Source organism: Rhinolophus hipposideros, assembly GCF_964194185.1.
Source record: "Rhinolophus hipposideros genome assembly, chromosome: 22".
Lineage (NCBI taxonomy): Eukaryota > Metazoa > Chordata > Mammalia > Chiroptera > Rhinolophidae > Rhinolophus > Rhinolophus hipposideros.
The window spans coordinates 12620236-12641604 of NC_138068.1; the positions used below are offsets into that span (position 1 = coordinate 12620236).

The window sequence follows — 21369 nt, forward strand, 5'->3', positions numbered from 1 at the left end:
AAAGCGAGGGTCAAGTGCTCTGGGCTCCGCGAGGGCCGTAGGTTAGAGGTGTCTGTGGGAAGGAGGCACCACGCATACCCAGTTCAGCATTCCCAGCTTCAGAAATCTTTGAATCCCTTCCTCTACAGGATGCCAGGGGATTTGGGGCCTTTAAATAAAATTTCACATGGGCCAGTGTTTGGTCCAACTCTGCAATGGCCAACCCATCGGTTGTTAGAACCCAGCCAGCTCCTGGCACAGGCACAGAGAATGCAAAGCCTCCTAGAGGATCAGCTTGGTCCAACAAACCATTTCCCCTTCCTTCATCAAGTGCCACAAAAAATCCTTTCCCACGAGTATGCCCCAAATTTCTGATGACATCAATTAACAAGTCTCAGCCCTTCTGGATGGCTCCAAGATTCTTTCCTACCCAGACTCTGTTTTTCACCCTCTAGGTCAAAATTGATCCCCATCTTCCAGCTATGCAGCCTTGAGGGGTGGGGCAAGCAGGCACTTGGGGACTTTCTCCAGTAAGGAGGAAAGGGGGCTGCTTCCACCCAGCGTTTTAGATTGCCTTGGATTTTTCCCATGTCCTCTCATTCAGCCATTCCACTTGTCATACTCCCACTCGTTCTGTCAATGCCTAACTTCATCAAACTGTAGCAGGGCTGCGAACTCAGCAATCTGCCTAATCCCTTGCCAACTTTGGTTTTGAAGATCTCAGCCCTGCTGCACGTCCGAAGAGCATCTTTCACCATGGTCAGAGAAATGCTCTCAGTTTCATTCCGGCCGCCACCCCCACCCCAGTTATGTTTGGCCTCGCTTTGTTGACTTTCCCTTTACATTATTCGGTGCAGTTAGAAATAAGACATTCTCTCCCTCAGCCTGGGCATTCCTCACCGCCTTAAGATTGGACTGTGACAGAAACTACCCCTTCTCTACGAGTCACCCCCTTGGTGGTCATTAACACCAGAAGTGGCCCTCGCCCACTGCGTCCGTGGTCTGCTGGTGTCTCAGGCCAGAGCACAAGCAGCAGCCTCGCTGTGTCTTGCCTCGTGACAGCTCTGTCATTGTTAATACCCACGTTTCCTGGAGGACATGTTGCTGTGACTCCACTCTAGTTCCAATTGCTGCATCAGTCAGGTGTCTTTCGTTGCCAACAACAGAATCCAACTCTGGAAAATGTAAGCAAAAATGACTGCACCGGCTAGAATCAGAGCAAAATTAAACCACCAGGCTCTGAGAAAGACAGGAGTGAGGGGGACCCAGGGATGGAGGTGGATAGAGCCCGTGCATCCCCTCTTTAGGGCAATTCAAGGGACCCGGTGACACCTGCCTCCATTTTATGTATCACTCTGCTCAAGCTAGGACTTCCTTGAAGACTGAGTCTAAATGACTGCTGTGGGTCACATGCCCATCACATGCTGGGGGAAAGATGGAGAAATATCACAGATGGTCTCACAGGACACAGATAGCAGAGGAGTAGTTCCCTGAAGAAAAAGGACAGCAGGTCCTCAAGTGACAGCGTCTCATTCAACGTCTTTTCGTCAGAATGTTAATGAGATGCCACAGGAACTTCACTTTTGGTGACATCAGTTTGCCTGTGGTAACACCAGTTTCAGTACACGTTATTTCCCTTAAAATTGCAGAACCTATCGACGACGTGAAGGGACGTCTTACTGTACTTTGTGTTGAGATGTAAATGGTTTGCTTTAGCATCAGGTGCTTTTGTAAAAAACAAGTTTCCCACCAACGTTTAAGTGTCCAGTGCGACATCCCGAATATGGTGCTGGATGCAGGACAATTTTTTGTTGGGCGGACTGTCTCAGAAAGCATTGCAGGACATCTAGCATCCCTGCCTCTGCCCCTTAAATGCTGATAGGGCCCTGCAGTTGTCGTTACAATGAAAACACTCTGACACGTTTCCAGAACACTTGCAAGTGGGCAGTACTGCACACACTGAGAATCACATACCTGTACAAGGGCTGTAGTACTATGTACTTCAAAGTCTCTGAGACAAAATGAAACCACCTAAAAGGCTCTGCATTGTGGCTGACATATAAGTGCTCAGTAAACGTCTATTAGGTAGGTGCAAAAGTAATTGTGGTTTTTGCAATTATTTTTAACCTTTTCAACCGCAATTACTTTTGCAGCAACCTAATACTTCGTCTCTCCTTCCCTCCTCCTGGCCATAGGATCTCAGTCTGATCAATAGGGAACATCTGTCGTCAACCCTGGCAACAGGAAGGAAGGTACACTGAGTAGTTCAGGGAGCGAGGTGAGTAAATCAGGCAACAAGAAACACATCACTTCCACTTGCAGAAAAGTGGGCAGAATAGTATGGCAATCATACCAATAGACTGTAGAATTATTATATGAAATACTGTAGATCAATTTGACTCAAGAGACCTAACTTACTTTTTGGTGTAACTCTGTTCCCTCCCTGCTGTGAAGGTAACTTGAAGGACGTAGAGCCCCCAGGGCCAGGCTAGGGAGTTATTGTGGGTAAGGACGGGCCATGTGATGGGCAGGCTCCTGGTGCTCCTTCAGAAGGTGGGGCCGTGCCTGGCTTCATGTAACGACAGACAGAGAAGGAGGCTTCAAGGTCATTCTACAGGCAGACGCACATTGGAATAGGCCAGTCGCTTTGCCCAGGATGCCTTCTCTTCCTCCCTTCCCATCCTTTCTCCACCTGGCCATTTCTCCCTCAGTTAAATTCAGGATGTTTTACCTGCTTCCTTAGACACTCCAGCAGAACTGACGATCACGCCCTCCTCCTCTATCCATAGGCTGTGTACCTCCTCCTACAATAGTATTTCCAGGGTTGTGTTCTCGTGTGTTCCAATGACTCCCTAACTGGTTGGTTGGCAAGAACTGTGTCTAGTTTTTTTTTCCCATTATATCCCTGACAACTAGCTTAGAACCTGGCACACAGTAGGGGTCCAACCAAATTTACTCTCTATCCTACCTACCTACCTCTCGCTGGCTTTGGATTCTAGAATAAACACAAGTCAATGTCATGAAGGTTCACAACACCATTATCCAGGCTATAGATGGAGGGTCCCATTTTTAAAAAGAGGATAGTCTGTGGTCCAAAGTACAGTTTATTTAAAACAAAGGTAACATGGTGTAGGAAGAACGAAGGAGGGAGAACAATTCCAACATAAAAGCACATAAGAAGCATCTCAAATGAAGGGAAAAAAAAGCAATGGAGGAAGCTATGTCTCATACATATACAAACTGCTGACTTTGACTGATTATTTACATTCAAACCTTATAAAATACTATTTCAAATCAGCACTGAAGCCAGTGTTATTAGTTTTTGTTACAAAAAGTTAAAACCTACAAACTTCACATTTTACAGTTGTACATCTGCAACAGCATTTATGCTTTTTTTTCAAAGTTGGTCTGAGTGTAAGCTGGTGAAAGAGGATTTTATTTTCGCCAAACACAAATAAGGACATGGGTTCCAAAGACAACGGATATAATCCTGATGAAAACACAAACATAGTGCTTAAGAAAGGATGGGGTGGGAGGGTGTAGATTGGGCAGGAACAATTTTCTAGTAAATAAGAGCTGCAATTTTTAGAGGCAACATGGTATGCTAGAAAGGGCACTAGAGTAAGAATCCGGAGAACTGGATTTGAATCCTGGCTCTGCCATATTCTAGCTACGAATGGACTTTATCTTGTTGAGCCTCAGTTTCCTTATCTGTAAAATGAGGACAATAATACCTGTATCACCCAGAGCTAATATGTTTTAATAGATACAGGACTCTTCAGAATCTTCTTCTTGAGTGAATTTAGTAGTTTGTATCTTAAAAAAAATTGTCCATTTCATTTAAATTCATATAAACAACTTTATTAGTATAAAGTTGTTCATAATATTGTTACTAGCCTTTTTATGTCTGTAAGATCTATAATGATGTCACCTTTCTCATTCCTGATACTGGTAAAAGCTTTTGAGTTTTAAATGGTGTAATAAATTTCTGTCATCTGGTAGGTGCTCAATAAACATTTTCTGGATCAGAATCTATAGTCTCAAGGAGTTAAGGCTATAGTGCTTAAGTTGCTTCAGATAATTGGTTCTGTCTGTCCATCCATCCATCCATCCATCCATCCATCCATCCATCCATCCATCCAAACATTCATCCAACAATCCAATTGGTTGGGAGAAGGGGCAATGGAAAAAGAAAACCAGAAATTTGCTTCAAAATTACTGATGAGGAAGCAATTAAGATATTCTTAGAAAATTCAAGTTTTTTAAAGACACAATTTGGGGGTGGGGGTGGTCATCGTTTCTTAGGAGAGAATAAGTGAAGGGCTAAGAGTTACCTGGAAGCTTGAGTCCCAAATGCTCAAACAATGACTAACACTCAGGGCTCAAGGAAAGCAAACTGACCTATCTTGAATTTAGAATTCAAAGGGAAAAAAAATGACTAGGATTTGCTCCTCTGCTTTCCTATCACTAGAAAACAAATACACCTTGTCAGGAAATTTGTCTGATCCAAAAGAAATTGATTTCTGGCAAAGGACTCTGTCTAGCTAGACTGTGTACTCTGTTGGACCAGCCTGTTGGGTGCACACATGCTTGAAACAAAATAAATTCCAGATCAAGATTCATGACCCAAGAAAATTTATGGGGAAAAACTGAACCTTCTTTTCCTTAGATCTAGCTTATGAAGGGAGAAAACACCATTCCCTTCCTGTCTGGCCAAGTGCAAAGTCCTTTTTAAAAGGGACTCAAGCAGGACTGTTAATTAGCACAGCACACGGTGTGGGGAATGGCTGCTCCATGCATTGGTTTCTAAAGCTCACGTACTTGGCTGTCAGACTTGACTACTAATTCAGTTTTTTCCCAACTTAAAAATGCCCGTGAGGAGTTAATCTGTACAAGAAAAGGTGGTTGCTTCCTTTTAAAGAGACTTGCGACTTTCCTTTTCCCTGTTAATACTGGTCCCATGTGGTGCTCTGAATCCTAATTCTACTACTGACTAGCTGTACTGCCTTGGGAAAGAACTTTTTTTCCTTCTCTAAATCTTTTTCTTTATCTATGAAATGAGGCTGACCCATACAGCCTCCCCAGCTCAGTGCCTAGCATATCGTAAGTGGCCAACGAATGGTAGCTGCCATTTATTATTCTAGTGGGATCCTCAAATTGTCCTCTATTCTCTCTATCTGCCATACACAGTTTCCCCGAAAATAAGACCTAGCCGGACCATCAGCTCTAATGCATCTTTTGGAGCAAACGTTAATATAAGACCGGGTCTTATCTAATAAGAAAAATAGTAAAATAAGACCGGGTCTTACATTAATTTTTGCTCCAAAAGACGTCTTAGAGCTGATGGTCCGGCTAGGTCTTATTTTCGGGGAAACACGGTAGCTGCTTAACTGGCTTGTGGACCAACAACTGCCTCTTGCATTTTTAAAAACTTGCTTTAATAGCAAAGAATAGAATGTGACCACAGAAGAGGAACGTTCCCTGCCTTTCTACTGATTCCCAGGTTGGGAAGCAAAAGCAATTATGGAGTCAAATTACAGTATCTTTAGGTACAACCTAGTCACAGCCCTGTATCTGAGAGGAAGAGCTCATTTGAAAATAAAAACACATTTGACTTTCCCCACTGTCTCCTCTGTGCGGAGGGACTAAATGACAAGTGGCTGAGCTGAGGCTGAGGAAGGGCTCACCCTCAAGCTGCCTGCATGAGGCTTGGCTGCGATCCGGCAGATGCTGCAGAGCCAGGGAATGGCTGAAACAGAATGACTGGGCTCCCCCGCAAATCTCTTCATAGCCACCCACTGAAGAGACAAAGCAAGGGCATGTTTCCATCAGCGGGCTTTCCTGGAACAACCTAACCAAAACACACACAAGTTGCTTCTGAGGAGAAGGGGCTGTGTGGCTCAGCGAGGCAGGAGTGGGGAGTCGTGAGGCCTAGTCCCAGCTCCTACTTTAACCTGCTTTGTGATTTAGGCTATGTCTCTTGCCCTCTCCAAGCCTCAGTCAGATCAGATGATGTCTAGGGTCCCTTCCAGCTCTGGCCTTCCACGTGTCTGGGTTGAGCGTCCTGGTGAACAAATCTTAGTCTGATAGTCACGGATCCTTTCCAGACCCCTTAGCAGTAAAATAAAAAAAAAAAACAGTCACGTACTTGAATGTGGGTCATAAAATCAAGGCCCCCTACCCTGGTCTGTAAGGAGTGGGGAACAACATGCCCTGGGAACGACGAGAACTTGGGAAACCCTGTCCCTTTTGTGGGCTGGACACAGCCCCGCCTGTGCGGAGAGCTCCTGGTAGGCCTGTCCCCTCAGTGGATCATGTCTCTTCTTAAGGCACTGGGCCAGTATCTGTGCTGTGACTTTAGGCAGCTGGGAGAGGGGAGGTGGATGAGAGATGCTGACACCGCAAAGGCCAATTTGCAAAGAAGGCACCAGGCTTCTCCTGGGACCCGCAAAGTAAACGCAACTCTCAAGGCTTTGCCCTGGACATCACCAACAGCTCCAGAGGCCGGGATGGCCCACACAAGGCCGAAACCGTGGTGGAAACTGGCCCAAACCTAGTATTTAAATGCAGCCCTGCAAACAGGAGAGCTTGGCTCCTGGGAGCGGGTGACCCAGCGGCCCCCGGTGTCCTCTGCCCTCATGTTGCACAGTACCGTAATCTTACAGAAAAGAGGCCATCGGTTTAAAACTGTACCTGTACAGAGATGCCACCACACTGCGTGGGGGACCTACTTATAATTTATATATATATGCATATTTATATTTTTTAAAAAAGTCCTCCAGAAAGAACAATTGAAAGCTATTGGGAGAAGGAAAACAAAAGACAATGTAAAACTTTCCCAGCTATCACTCAACTAGGAGTCTCTGTTCCTGGGGTTTAAAACTGAGTTTAAAAGCGCCAAGAGAAGTCCTGTGAAATAAGCAACCTGCCCAGTTTCGACACCCACACACCAGGTGGCACGCCGACCGTCGAGGCAGCCCGTCCCACTGGCGCACGTTCCTGAGTTCGCGAAGGTGCTGTGGAGCAGTGACGGCGTAGAAGTGTTGGCTAACAAGCTTCAGGTCGCCCAGGGCCGGCTGGAAGCGGGGCCCTCGCAGCTGGCCTGGCTCAGAAGTTCTGTTGCCGCCGCTTCTTAGCCTCGATGGCGTCCAGGATTGGCTGCCGCTTCGACTGGTACTTCTGCCGGATCTCTTCAATCTCCTGCTCCATCATGGGGTCCAGGGCCAGGAGCCTCTTCTGAAGGTCCTCCACTGTCCAGCTCTTAAGCTAGAAGAGAAGTGGAAAGTACGCTCATGACACAGCCCAGGTGAGCAGCAGAGCAGTAGAGACATCAGCCTTTGCAGGCACCCGGAGGGAAGGGAGAGAGGAGGACACGTGGGCAGTCGGTGGACGATGACAGGTCATTCAAATAAATGGCACATCACCAAGCTTTTCTGAAACAATGTATCCCTGGAAGAGTTCGGAAGTGCTACTCTCGGATTGACAGCGCCTTGACTGGGAACTTGCACCTCCCCTAGCTTTTAAATTAATTACGTATGGACTCACTGTTAGGGCATTAAAATAACAGTAACTCAGTGTATGCAGAATAACGGCTGCCTCCTAGTTCTTGTGCTACCCAGGAGATGGGCATCTGGACAGGGACCACGCCTCCTCTGGACACCACACCAGGGAGCACGGATGCTCTCCCCCAACCCCTGCCTTCCCAGTCCCCCAATTCTTGGCGCTGTCATGCTTATCATCACTAACATTGGGGGCTAACCATCAGCCAGGCGCCACGCTCAGTACTCTATGTGGATTATCTACAGAAGTGTCTTGGGAATATAGACATGACCCTGGGGTGGGGGTGGGGGTACGGAGATGGAGAAACCCTAAACCTTCTGAGCTAAGAGTTCCATCATCCAAAGAAGAAAACAGGACTTGATATATAATAACACTGACACTTACGTAGTCCTTTCTATGTGCCAGCCATCCTGATATGTTTCCGTATATTGTTTCATTTAATCCTCACTTGAGTATGTTATTATCCCGGTATTACAGATGAACAAGCCAACAAAGAGAGTGGCTACGTAACTTGCCCAGCGTCTCGCGGCCATAAGTGGCAGAGTCAAGATTCAAACCCAGAGTCCACATTCTCCGCCAGCATCGCTTTCTAGAAGGAGCACAACTCTTGAACTTTACAACTGACTCAGGCCAGTTCCCCATCTCTCCAGGCCTTCCTCATCTACAGAAGTGGGACAGCCGTGCCTCATCAGGTTTAGTATTAGGCTTAAATGAGATCAGGGCTGGAAAGCTGCTAGCACCATGCCTGCTACCTTGTGTGCATAAAGATGGCACTACCCGTGACAACCTCCCTCTTCACTAAAGCTGTGTCCCCGGCTGCCAGCGAGTGGCTTCAGTGTCGTATGGATGGGGGTCTTCACTGCATCCAAGCAAGGCCAGTCCTGGCTGGCAGGGTGGGAATGAATGCAACACTGTCCTCAGCAGGTGGTGATAAATTCTGTGAGCTCACAGCCAGTTTAATAGGTACAGTGTTCCGAGAACTCAAAAGGCTCCCTCAAGTCTTAGGAGAGATTTATAGAATCATCACATCTCTCAGCCCATTCCTGAGGCCCCAACAGGGAAGTGGTACAGGAAGGTGGGTGAAGGGGCCTCTTTCTGTCCCTGCTTCCTTTAGAGCATGGGGTGTGAATGAGTGTGAAGTGCTAAGTGGCCTCCCCAGAAATGGCTGAGTGACCTGTCACCACAGGAATTTTCCTTGGCCCGCTTCAGGGAGGTTGTCTGAGAAGTGAGAAAAGCCTAACAGTTCAAGACGAAAGGTTCTTTGTAACCTGAGAATGGAAAGACTTGAGAGTGTGGGGAAATGCTGGAACCTCTGGCTGAAAAAAAAATGCCTTTTTCTTTCCAGCCTGTAGTTTTATACCATCTAGGAGGCTGGTATTCTTGGCCCAGAGACACCCCAAAAAGTGATGCTTGCCTCGTCGTTAGCTTTTCCAATTCCTCTCCGAAGAGAGAACACCCCAAACCTAATACTGAATGTTACTGGTAGCGAAGGACTTCGTCTGTAGGACCCCAGATCCTAAGTCTCTACTGGCTGTGTAATCTTGGACAAATAATTTCACCTCTTTGAGCCTCGGTTTCCTTCTCTGGAAAACAGACAATACTAGTTCCTCCATGAGGATTAGAGGAGTTAACGTTCTTCACCTAGAACTTCCCATAATGCATATTTGGCAGGTAGTAAGCATTCCATAAATGGCAGTTATGTCTGTTGTTATTAATAACTGTTACTGTTGTTATTGTTATTATTATTAAAAAGTCTCTATTCACCTCTCATTAACAAGCTGTTCCAGTAACCTCTGATCCCAGCCAGAATCAAACAAGTGAAAAAGAAGATACTCTATTTTGGGTTAACAGTGCCTCAGGGCTGGCACTTGCTACAATGCCCACTAACTTATCTATAGTTTAACAAAGTATTTTTCATCCATCCATCCACCCATTTATGAAATATTCTTTGAATATCTGCTATGGACCAGGCACTGTCCAAGGCACATAGGATACACACAGGAAAATTCCTGTGGTGACAGGTCACTCAGCCATTTCTGGGGAGGCCCCGTAGCACTTCACACTCATTCACATCCCACACTCTGAAGGAAGGCGGGAGTATTTTTTTCAGTGCAAACAAAAACAAGAATCAGTGCCCTTGTGAAGCTTACATTTTAGTGGTGCAAGACAAATAACAACACAGTAAGTTAGCAAAGTACTCTTACATTAGGTGATACATGCTGTGAAAAAAAGAACAAAATACAGTGAAGGAAGGGGAGCGGGGCATTGGGAGGGAGACTTGCTTTTTGATCCATACATTAGGATGAAGAGACAGCTGTAAAATGAAGACACGGGAGTGACTGGAACTGCTCTGGCCTCCCAACGTGTTCTGCAGCGTAAGGCCAGCCCCTTCTCCTCCCTGGGCCTTTTCCCCCATTTGTAAGCGAGGGCTGCCTAGACGACCTCACAGGTCTTTTTAGTTTTTCAGACTCACTGTTTCTCCAAGTATGAACCATGGGTCAACCTGCATCGGAATCTCGAGCCCCAACCCAGAGCTACTTGATCAGACGCCCCACGAAGTAAGGCATAGGACTTTGCATTCGGGTGTTTCTTATCCATTCTCAAATTGGTAAGCATGAATCTGCATCTTCCTGATTGTTTTCCTGTTGCTTCTTCTAGGTTTCCGATTTCTGTGCAGTCTTTCTGCCCTTGATTCTAATCTGGGGGCACAACCAACAAGCACCCAGCCACCTTCCGGCTAATTGACTTGCCCGAAGGCCTTTGAGGCTTAAGTTACACCTGACCGATGAGAACACAGCCAGCCCGTCACCGCTAATGACTGGGTCACACCATCCAGATATGGATTTTTCTGAAAACAAGCTCAGAGAATGCTTTTATGGCACCAAGTGTAGCATTTCACCTTCCTGGTCCTTGGTGGCGTAAATACATTTCAAATGGCTATCTTGTAGTAAAATAACTGTGGTTCTACAGTTTTGCTACAGCCTGTACCCTGAAGGAGCAAATTCTCAAACCAGCCACGTAGGAAGCGTGAGCTGTTTTCGCTAGCGACAGGCAATACCACCATTTAGTATCTCACCTAGCCCCCCAGGATCAACATCCTCTCTGTACAGTGACTCCCACATTTATCTCTAGAGCAGAAGTCCCCTGGGAACACGTCCAGATCAGCTCTTACTGGATCTCGGTCTCTGATGATCTCCTATAAATCTGCAACTTACCACATCTAAAACAAAGCTCTGGGTCCTACCCCTCCCTCATCCCCAAACCTCCTCCCCTTACTTCCCAGCCTTCCTCATCTCAGGAAAGGTACCGCCATCCTCCCAGGTGCTCAAAATCATCCCTGACTCTTCCCCTTCCCCCACCCACATCCAATCCTTGGATCTAATCTCTGAAATACTGGTACAACTCAAATCCAACAACTACTTTTTTCCATCTCCACCTCCAACCCACTAGCATCGCACAGCAACAAACAATTAAAAATACAGAAATAAACCAGATCACATCACCTCCTGTTTCCTACTGCACTTAGAATAAAATCCAACAAAAAGGCCTACTTCTCTGGCCCCATCGTCCCTCTCACCGGTTATCTACCACGCTCCCCTTTGCTTAGGACCTGCTAGCCAAGTTTATTGCAGCTCCTCACACAGGCCACTCTGTTCCCGGCCTCAGGGGCTATGCAGTTAATGACCCTTCTGCCTAAATTGTCCTTTAGGCTTTAGCTCAGATGTCCACTCCTCAGAGAATTCGAGCAAGCCTTCTCTGACCATCTTATCTAGAAAGTCGCCTCCTCTCCATCATTCTCCATCTTGACCCCTGGTTCAATTTCCTTCAAAACAGTCATGGCCCATGGGAACCATCACTGTTGATGTTTTTGCTCGTCTCTCGTACTGGGATATAAGTTCTACGAAGGCTGCGACTTTGTCTTGGTCACTGTGCTGAGTGTAATACGGCCTGAAGGAACGATCGCCCTTCATTTCTGGTCAAACAGTAAAGGAAGCCACAGAAACCAGGGAGTAGGCGACCCCACCGCCCGTAGCACCACCTCAGGTAACAGGCCCCGCGCCCCCTGAGGTGCTCAGAAGACTCAGAATGGAACAAAGGAGTGAGTTCTGCCCTCAAGGAGCTGACAATCCTTTCAGCATTCTTTCGAAATCAAAAGAAGTCTCTCTTCACTTGATTAAAATTTCCGTGTTTTTATACAAAGCAGGTCTCCAATCCTCGCTTAGCTCTAAAGGACATGTCCAGTGTAAATTTCTTTTTCCCCCGACAAAAAAGAACTTCTACTACAAGAAACGCCCTATGGAAAGAAGATCAAACAGACGTGATCTTTCTGGACAAGACATGATCTTTCTGAATGCCAAGCACAGAGTCGCAGGCTCATTGCTGCAGGTGGGCTGTGCTGGAGAACAGACCACGCCCTGGGATTTTGGGCCCTTCTTCCTGGGAGAGGTCACAGACGGAAGGAGAGACTAAAAGAAGCCTCTTACTCGTGGTTACGTAGAATCCCCTGACCGCCTGGGTGCTAATCAACACTTTACTCCTGGGGGAAAATGGAAAAGGGTGGGCTCTGAGTCTGACAGGTGGTACTGACATGTGGCGGTTGTCCTCACTCACTGCTGTCTGACAGACACCTCGGCTTCACTCAGCATTGCCTTTTACCCTGTCTGATGATGTGGTCGGAGGTCTGAACAAGTAAAGGCAACAACGTATGTGCAGGAGAGAGAGAGAGAGAGAGAGAGAGCGAGAGAGAGAGAGAGAGAGAGAGAGAGAGAGAGAGAGAGAGAGAGATCCAGGGCTGATTTGTTACTGATTCTACAGAGACATGGAGAAATATGTTAATTACTTGAGCACATGCCATGTGTTCGGCCCTGAGCCAAGCATTTTGTCGACACTGTTTCATTTAACCCATCTGTAAGGTAACTATCATTACTGTCCTTTCACAGATGAGGTTAATGAGGATTAGAGCGAGCAAGTCATTTCCCCAAAGTGACACAGCAAGGAATTGGGAGAGACTTATAATCCCCACAGGAAGGGTTTCTGGAAATGGGTGTGTGTGAGTGACAAATGTGGGGCAACTGGGAGAATTACAAATTTAGCTGACATTAACTACACCTGATTGTCCCTCACATTCCAAAATGCCACGGCTGGCAATGACGGTGATTTGGGGCAAGTACCGTGACTTCTCTGCGATTTGGTTTCCTCATCTGTAAACCAGGGATGAATGACGCTGCCTTTCCTCATGTAAAAATACCAAGTGCCTACTATGTGCATGGCATTGAAACTGAGGCGCCGTGACTCAACTCAAGGTTGCTGAACACGATTCAAATCTAATTAACCAATTTTACCGGCAGCTCCACGAGGCCAGGAACACTGTTGGGTAACATGAGAATAAAAGGAGGTATCTGTTGGAAAAGCAGCTGGGTTTAGGGGCAGGAGCACTGGCGTTGTCAGAGGGACCCTGGGTTCCCTGGGAGCTCTGCCCTCGGTAGCGGGATGCCTTTGGGTAAGTCATCTACCATGTGCCTCATGGTCCCCATTTTTCAGTAGACAATAACAGTACGTGTCCTACAGGGAAGCTGTGAGGCTTGGCGGTATTGGCAAAATGTATTAACGTAGTGTCTGATTGACACCAGAAAGAAAGTGGATAAGTGGGAGCTACCACCTTAAAGCCTTTCTCGGAAAATGGAGTAATAATTATAAATAGTAGCTGCTGTTGCTATAAGCACTGAGCTTGATGGGCTCCAGCTACGGTGCAGGGCACACACCACACACAGAGGAGTCAGCCGTGACCTCCGTGTGAGAAACCCCACATCAGATGACTCTGGCTTGTTTCCTCCGGGCCAGACCACAGCAAAATCTCAGATTCCAGCACTGGGCTGAATACAGAAGGCGGATGGGAACTGATTTCTTCTCACGTAACTTTAGGAACTGTGAAATTCTGAATGACACCGTACAGTTGCACAACTGCCTGGATAAAAACTGAGAAGGTCTGGCTGATGTTTCATCACAAGTGACAGGTAACTCACAGGAATTACACTGACAATGAACACATTAGAATGTGTAGCAGAGCTTCCTTCTGCCTGGGCCTCAAGGCCCACAGTGAACAAACAGGTCTGGTCTTCATCCCAGTACAGAGTTTAAACCTATTTCAAAGTTTTGCTTCTCTGCTGCTAGAAACCCTCACCGCAGAAGTCTATCGTGCAAGCAGTGTCATGAGATGCTCCTAAAAAACCATCAACGAGAGACCTGCCAAAGCTTTAAGGACAAGCTTCCACCCTATACAGACTGTACTGAACACTCACCATTCTGTGTCCAGTGTCACAAACAGGGTTTCTTAAACACACACCCTTCTGGACAGGTGAGTCAAGCTGAGGCCCTGTCACAGAGATGTTTTACGGTGGCCAACAAGAAGGAAAGAACACACCTTTGGAATTTAGCAAGATGATAAGGAAGCTTGACAGAAGCTAAAAACTCAAGTGAAGCCACCAACATGCCATGCATACCTTCCACACCAGCCCTAGAAGGTGGGCAATGGAGAGAAGGTACAATGGTCAGTCAAAAGGCATCGAGGGTATTGACTTAGTTCCACCAAAGATACTCTTTCTTGTCTCTGTCTAGGAGTGGATTCTAGACTGGGGAGAGATGACTCCAGTAAGATAAGATTTGTAGGTGATGCAATAATCTCTCAGCAGATGAGTGAGCAGATAGTCAAGCATAAAAGCAAGGAAGCTGACTATTAAATCACAACTTGCGTGGATTAAGTAAATACCAAACTATTCAGTTTCAAAAGATACTGCTCCTTAAGTGAACCTTGTGAGAATGTTAATGAGAGATTTCCTCTGATTCAAATTATGGTCATGCCAAATTATGCTTTCGTCATCAGGCCCTTATAAAATCCCCCTCATGCTTCTCCAATGAGGAAGAAAAGTTATAAAACCATTATCAATTAGAGATTCCTTCAATTCCATTTTGAGTTTATGATGACTTCAAATCAATACATGGAACTATTATCAGAATTCCAACCAAAGAAAACATGACTGCCTCTACATAAAATATACACCAAGAAGACTGGAATGAAACGCAGACTGAAAGCCTGGGTAAAACAAAGATATCTGGCTCAGGGAGGCCTGGTGATAGGACGAGAGCTCGGACATGGGCCCGACGACTGGTCTCAACCAACCTGAACACTGAATCCAGACGGTCTCCCACCTAGAGAGGGCTCTCTGTATGTGTGTGTTGAAGTGTATGATTTAATAAATGGTATAAACAAAAAGACAAAAAGCAAAAGATTTTTTCTTTAAACTATGAGGTTTACCTATAATAGAAAGTATATTACTTGCATATTGTTAGTAATAATAAATATGGACGTGATTTATTGAAAATTATCCTTCAATTCAGATGACAAAATTCATTTTTGAAGCAGTACTTTTGCACGCTTAGAATTTACTCCAACTCTGTTCTGCCATGAACCTTCACAACTTACTCATCACGCACCTGCTCTTTTGTTGTTACTATTTTGTTTTTGTTCTGTGAGTTTTCTAATAGCCTTTGGCCAAAGGTAATAAAGTTTTGGCCAAAGCAAGATTTTTTCCTACCACGACGACTCTGGCTTTTCTCAGCAAAAACCCGTAGGAAATTTCATACCCCAAATACAAAAGAATAATGGGTCTCACGATGCATGTACTGCTCCTACATAACATTAAATATTTTTCTTTTTTTTTTTTTGGTTGCCAAATGATCTTTAATTGAAATATTTTCCTTTGTAGTTCTTAGCTAGCTGGGCATTCCACAGCACCACTGTTGATGTCATCTATGAGGTCATGAGGGTGGCGGCCATCTTTAATTATCAAGATGCCGGGAGTACCTGCTCTGTGTCAGACACGTGTGCTAGGCCTTGCCGGGGGGCAGGAGTAGGGATGATAGGGGTGGTGGGTGAGTCAGGGTGCGTATGGGCCAAAAAAGTATACATAGCAGGACCCCTTTAAGAAGTGGAGACAGATGAGGGAGGTAAGGCATGAAAACAAGCTCCCACCTGAGGCCTGCTGAGTAAGTACCTGACGATGCTAATAGTGAGGAGAGCTGCTTTGACCGAGCGCCAGAGGTTAGGTACTGTGCTCGGCACTTTACAAGCATTAGAACATTCTGTGAAGTGGTATTAGCCCATCCCACAGAGGTGGAAACTGAGGCTTAGGGGGATACAGGAATTTGCCCATGGCTCCAGAGCCAGGAAGTGTAAGTGGCTGAGTTAGAGATGAGCCTCAGCACGTCCGACTGCAAAACCTGAGCCAACTCCGTGTCAAGGCAACATGTGCTACAGGCGATAAGAGGAGGTACCCCTGTGGTCAGAGCTTCTGAGAGAAAGATCTTGCCATTTTATACAGTTAGAGTGCAAACAAGGGCCACTCACTCTAACTCGGGGAAAAGTCTGAACTGTAGAATTTTTACAAATGAGCAAATCTCCATTTTCAAGGAACCACCACCACACTTGAGATATAAAAGAATAATAAAATTAGGTTAAGTAAATGAAAGGATATCTGGGTTCTTTTGTCAGTATTACCATAGCTACTCAAAATTCCTTCAGGTGCCATACTTTTCAACCTCCATGCTTCTGCTGAATATAATTCTCCTGTCTTAGCTTAGGGAATGCCCATTCAACCTTCCAGCCCTGCCCAAGTTCCTGCTCCTCTCTCTTCCCGGCTACCTTTTCCTTTTACGAAAGTTGGAGCTATTTCAGAGTAGGAACTACATCTAATATAGTTTCAGAGTGTCAGGCCAGCAGAAAAGAGTTCTCAATAAATATTTAACAAAGAAATATGCCCTTAATCATTAAGCCCTGACTTGAAAACGAACTGACGTTTTACTGGGTTCCCTCCATTATTAGTAAGATGCTGAACTTTTCAGAAGCTTTGAAAATACGTAATCAATAAAAAAGCCTAAGAGTATAAGTTTATTAATAAGGTTACATCAATTACTCCAAACTCAAAATGAACGGCTCATCCAGTGTCCTGACTGCCATAAAGGTACACGGAAAACAAGGACATAAAATTCATTCTAGTCTTGGTTGCTGATGATTGCTCTTGAAGAAAAAGTCTATTTGAAAGGTTTTTAAAAATGAACAAGTGTCGTTATATCACACTTGATAAAGCCACACTGTGAGAGGACAACTTTCAGGAAGTTAGAAAACACATAGTTTAGAATACTTACACCTCCTAGAGGAATTGTAACTGTCTAAAGAAGGTAGAGCACAAGAACACAGCAGTTAGCTCCTGCTATTTGAAAGCACTCAAGGGTGACGTCAAAAGTGTCATCATTCTTGTGGGGATATTAATCTTTCAGAAGGTTAAGAAAACCTAAACACCAAGCTGCTGTTTTAATGTAGCTTAATAATTCAGGAAAAGGGCGAGCTGATCACGTAAGAACCCCTGTGTAAGTTGTGCCTCTGGACACTTTCTCAGGCTGGAAATTTCCAAGATAACAAAGAGGCTGTGCTTTTCTCTCTTGTCTTGCCAAATAAAAGAAGCCCAAAGAATCCTGAGCAAACCTGAAAGCTAAAAAACAAATTGATCTCACTTTACTTGATAGAGGGAGTCTTAAAAGGTATCTTCAGACCAAATAGGATCCAATTTAAATACACTAAAAGAACAAAATGTTTACAGAAAACTGGAGAATCCAAAGAAAGTTCCCTGAGTAAGCTGTTTTGTGGGCCTAAATTTTTACAGTTTGGACTTTCTTAAACTGGGAAAACTTGTAAGGGAACAGCACTCAATTTCTGGAAAGTGTATACAATCTCTGTAAGTAAGCCCTGCTTGCTGCTGGGAAAGTCCATGTAATGAAGGGTCAGAGATTTACAACCTGAAGACCCCAAAGTAAATATTCTCTCAATATCCTTTGAGAGAAAGGAATTCTGCAACAAAAGCAGACAAGGGCTCTCTGCAAGGCACATCAGAATATTTCTGCAATGGCCTCAAGTCTTGGGACCTAAGTCCCCTGCCGTGTCAAAAACATAAATATGGGAGGGAGGGAGGGAGGGATGGAGGGAGGGAGAGAGAGCGAGAGAGAGAGAGAGAGAGAGAGAGAGAGAGAGAGAGAGAGAGAGAGAGAGAGAGAGAGAGAGAAAGTGTGTGTGTGTGTGTGTGTGTGTGTGTGTGTGTGCGCGCGCGCGCGCAATACTTTCAATTCCACCAGAAACACATAACTGCTAAATAGGGACTTTTCTGATTCTTTTATTTTTCTGATTTAAGACTGCCTAAAAAAGATGGTGCATTCCTATTCTGTAAAAGTGTTAATGTGTATATGTCCTAGATACTTTGGGATCACCCTTTATTCTTTTCAACAAGAATGAATAATCAAATGTGACTTAATTTATTCCGTGGTGATACTTTTCAAACGTGTATAAATCTATACCAGGAAAGTTTTTTGTCAAGACCACATGTCCTCGTTTTCCGATTCAGAAAGGGTGATCACCATATTCCTAGTGGCATGTTCATCTAAGTTCAGTTAAAAACACACAGCTTCTCTGGTATGAAAATGTTCTTTAAAATATAAATTCATGTATTCAAAAGCTAATGCTCAATGGCAAGGATCAACAAAACCAAAAGCTGGTTCTCTCAAATAAGTTCAGGGGGTGAAAAAAAAAAAGAAAAACCTCTGACAAATTTGATCAGGAAAAAAAGAAACATATATTAGGAAAGAAAGGCAAGCTAGAATTACAAGTTTTCAGACCCAAAACTTTAAATTTTTGGTTTTTTAATATGCCAAAATATTAAAAAACTTAGATGAAATCAAGATTTCTAGGGAAGAAAAAAGAAAAAAACAACAACAACCCTAGATTTATCTGAAATAAAACCAAAAAGATTATGGACCAGGAATTCTGGACCACAAGAATAAAGCAGGAGGAGTTGGATTGTTAAAAATGTATACTGAAATGACAGTGCTACAGAGGATGAAATAATCTTTGAAAATAGAGACAACCATGATGATATTGAGCAATGGTGCTTCCCCTATAAGCAGTGGGGAAAAGAAAAGTTAACTCCCAATTCCCAGTTCTGGTGCCATGACAGACTACTGAGATAACTCCCCAAACTTCCTCCTGTGAAAAGGGAAGTCTCTAGGCGCCAGAAACATTGTATGCCCACCCCATTTTATTATAATGTTAACGTTATTTCCAGTCAACCTAGAAGACATAAAGGTAGGGCAGAAGCACGAGCAGAAGCCTTGCCAATGTGGCTTGGTGAGTGGGCAGGATTTAAGGACTCATTGTATAACGATTACAGTAACAGTAACAATTATATAAACCAGCATTTACAAACACTTTTAAAGCATTATTAGCTGGCCACTATGTTAAGCTCTTCCATGTATTATCTCTTTTGATTTTCACTAAATCTTACAGCTATAATGATTGACCTGATTCTATAGATGAGAAATATGAGGTGTGCAGAATTATGCAATTTGTCTGAGGTTCAGGCCCCAATTGACAGCGACCAAAATTGAATCTAGTTCTGTCTGACTCTAGTCTGCACTTTTAATGAAACATCACCCAAAATCTACCCTTGGTCCGGTGCTTTCACACCTGTAATCTTAGTTATAGAGAGAATGATGTGCAAAGACACCAGCAAAGCAGCACCGAATGCACAGATCAGCCAAGATTTAGTTGCTTGCCTTGGTAACAATGAGTTAGCGCAAGGCTGGCAAGGTTTACTCAAGTCACGTTACCATAATACTCATCTCCATCTGTAAAATGGAAAAGCCAGATAATCCCAACCAACTGTCTGTAGAGTTTCTGTGAGAAATAATCAAAATAAACACATGGGTAGAAGAAGTTTCCTGGGGCCAAATTTTGGCTGCAATAAAAAAAAACACAGCATCTTTCTGCAGAGCTTTTAAGCAATAGGAACTATTTCCCAACTTGTGGAATTCCCCCTTCTTCGCGGCAATGACCAGAAGTGGTCAAGAAAACTTTGGGTGATGCCTGTTGTTGGAGGTGTAACAGGAGTTAGAACACATGCCCGTTAAGGCCCCGTTCTGTTCTGGAAGCCTGTATTTCTATGAGTGACACAGTATTGGAACAGCTTACCGAGAGAGATGATGGCTTTTAGGAATTCAAGACCTACACCACTTGTCAACTGTGCTTTCAGGGAAGCCACGTGGAAGTGACCTAGGGACAGCCATTTCTAGGGCCTGGGGTGCCAAGATACTATTTGCAGGTCTTAGGATCCATGTCTGATCTTCTGTTCTAAGTTATCTAGATCTAAATTATTTCTTATCACTATTCATATTGTCTACCCAAATTCACAACACCCAAGGTCTGGATTCAGCTCTTTGGTTCACCATGTGTTTGAGATAAAAATCACCCTATATTTTAAAAGCAGAGAATAATTGGCCACAAAGAGTGAACTTGAAAGAAAAAGGAGGCCAAGTAGTCTGAGAACCAAACAAAGGAAATGAGAAATAGGGTCAAGCTCACACAGACTGATGCCATTTTAAGCAACCTCCTGGGTCACAAACCACCGGCATTTAAGTCTTGCTGTCAGCGCCATTTCCATAACTAAGTTAAAAACCAAGCTCAAATCAGCCAGCACGATTCACCCAGCAGAGCCAGTGACTTGAGACAAAGACGACATTCATGTGCCATGTGGTTTCTCAGAAAGCATATCTCAACAGCAGGTTTCCCTGGCAGTTTTAGACACATATTTCTTTTTCAGACTGCTGTTCTTGGCTGGTTTTCTGAAAGTGAAAAGTACAAGATCTCATTATATTCCCAAGTACAAATGAATTCAGCCTTAACATACTTTCAACGCGGCTTTACAGGAAAAACAAGAAATTTGAAACAAAAATAGTATACCCTGTCAAGAACAATTTAGGATAGTCTTCTCACCAGAAAGCCCTCCGCATGATTATTACCTCAGTAAAGGTCCATTAACATGCAACTGCTGTTTATCCTGGCTAGCTCCTGGGCGTTCACGTGGCCACAGGAGGGTCGGAGACTGAAATACTCGTCTCGGTCTCCATTCATCTTTCTTCCAGCACAGGATTATGAAAAGGAACTCATCAAAGAAAGATGAAAAAGCAAACAAGCATGGAGATCATCCAAAACAGAATGGCAGAAGCCCGAGAATACAGGGTCTGATGTTTAATATCCTAGAGTCACACACTCGACAAAAAAACCACCACAGAAGCAAACACTAGACTTCAGCTCCTAAACCGGTGGTTGACAAGAAAGACAGCCTGGCCTAGTAAGTTAGAATGATCTAACGGCAACCTAACTCCAGCCAAAAAAGTTCCAAATACTAAACACCAGATAAATGGAGATTGGTTAAGTCAATCAAAATAATATAATGTGATAGACTATTTGGTAGCCAACAAAAGTAATGATCGTATAAATGTGTTTAATAAAATCAGAAAATGTTTAAGATACGGTAAGTGAAAAAAAATCAAGATATTGTATTACACATATGAAATGATCTCATACGGTCATATATGTTATGATATATGCACGTACAATAATATGTAAGTATACAAAAACTGGAGGCAAATGTATTAAAATGTAAAAACTGTGATTCTTGCTGGGGGGTGGTACAATTGTAAGAGAAATGCTCTTCTCTAAGCTTTTCTTCAATTTCTAAACTTTCTACAATGGGCACGTATTCTTTTTACAACGAAGAGGGGGAAAAAAGAGCATTGTAACATCCTAGAAGAGCAAATCAACTCTAAAAAAGAGGATGAAAAATAACATTTATTAAGTGCTTCCGCTAGGCCAGGCACTGTCCTAAGTGCTTTACATGCATTATCTCACTTGATATTTAAAACAGCCCTATGAGATAGGTGTGACTTTTA

At 44.2% G+C, this 21369-nt stretch overlaps 1 protein-coding gene across 1 annotated transcript in view; it reads right to left on the reverse strand.

Annotated features, from left to right (window-relative positions):
* Nucleotides 1-3065: 3065 nt before the first annotated feature.
* Nucleotides 3066-21369, reverse strand: part of STK4 (serine/threonine kinase 4) — an 82861-nt gene continuing 64557 nt past the window's right edge. The window contains exon 11 of the mRNA XM_081034262.1: nucleotides 3066-7245. Within this exon, the coding sequence (XP_080890388.1) occupies nucleotides 7087-7245 (159 nt within the window). The 3' untranslated portion in view covers nucleotides 3066-7086. The remainder of the gene's footprint in view (nucleotides 7246-21369) is intronic.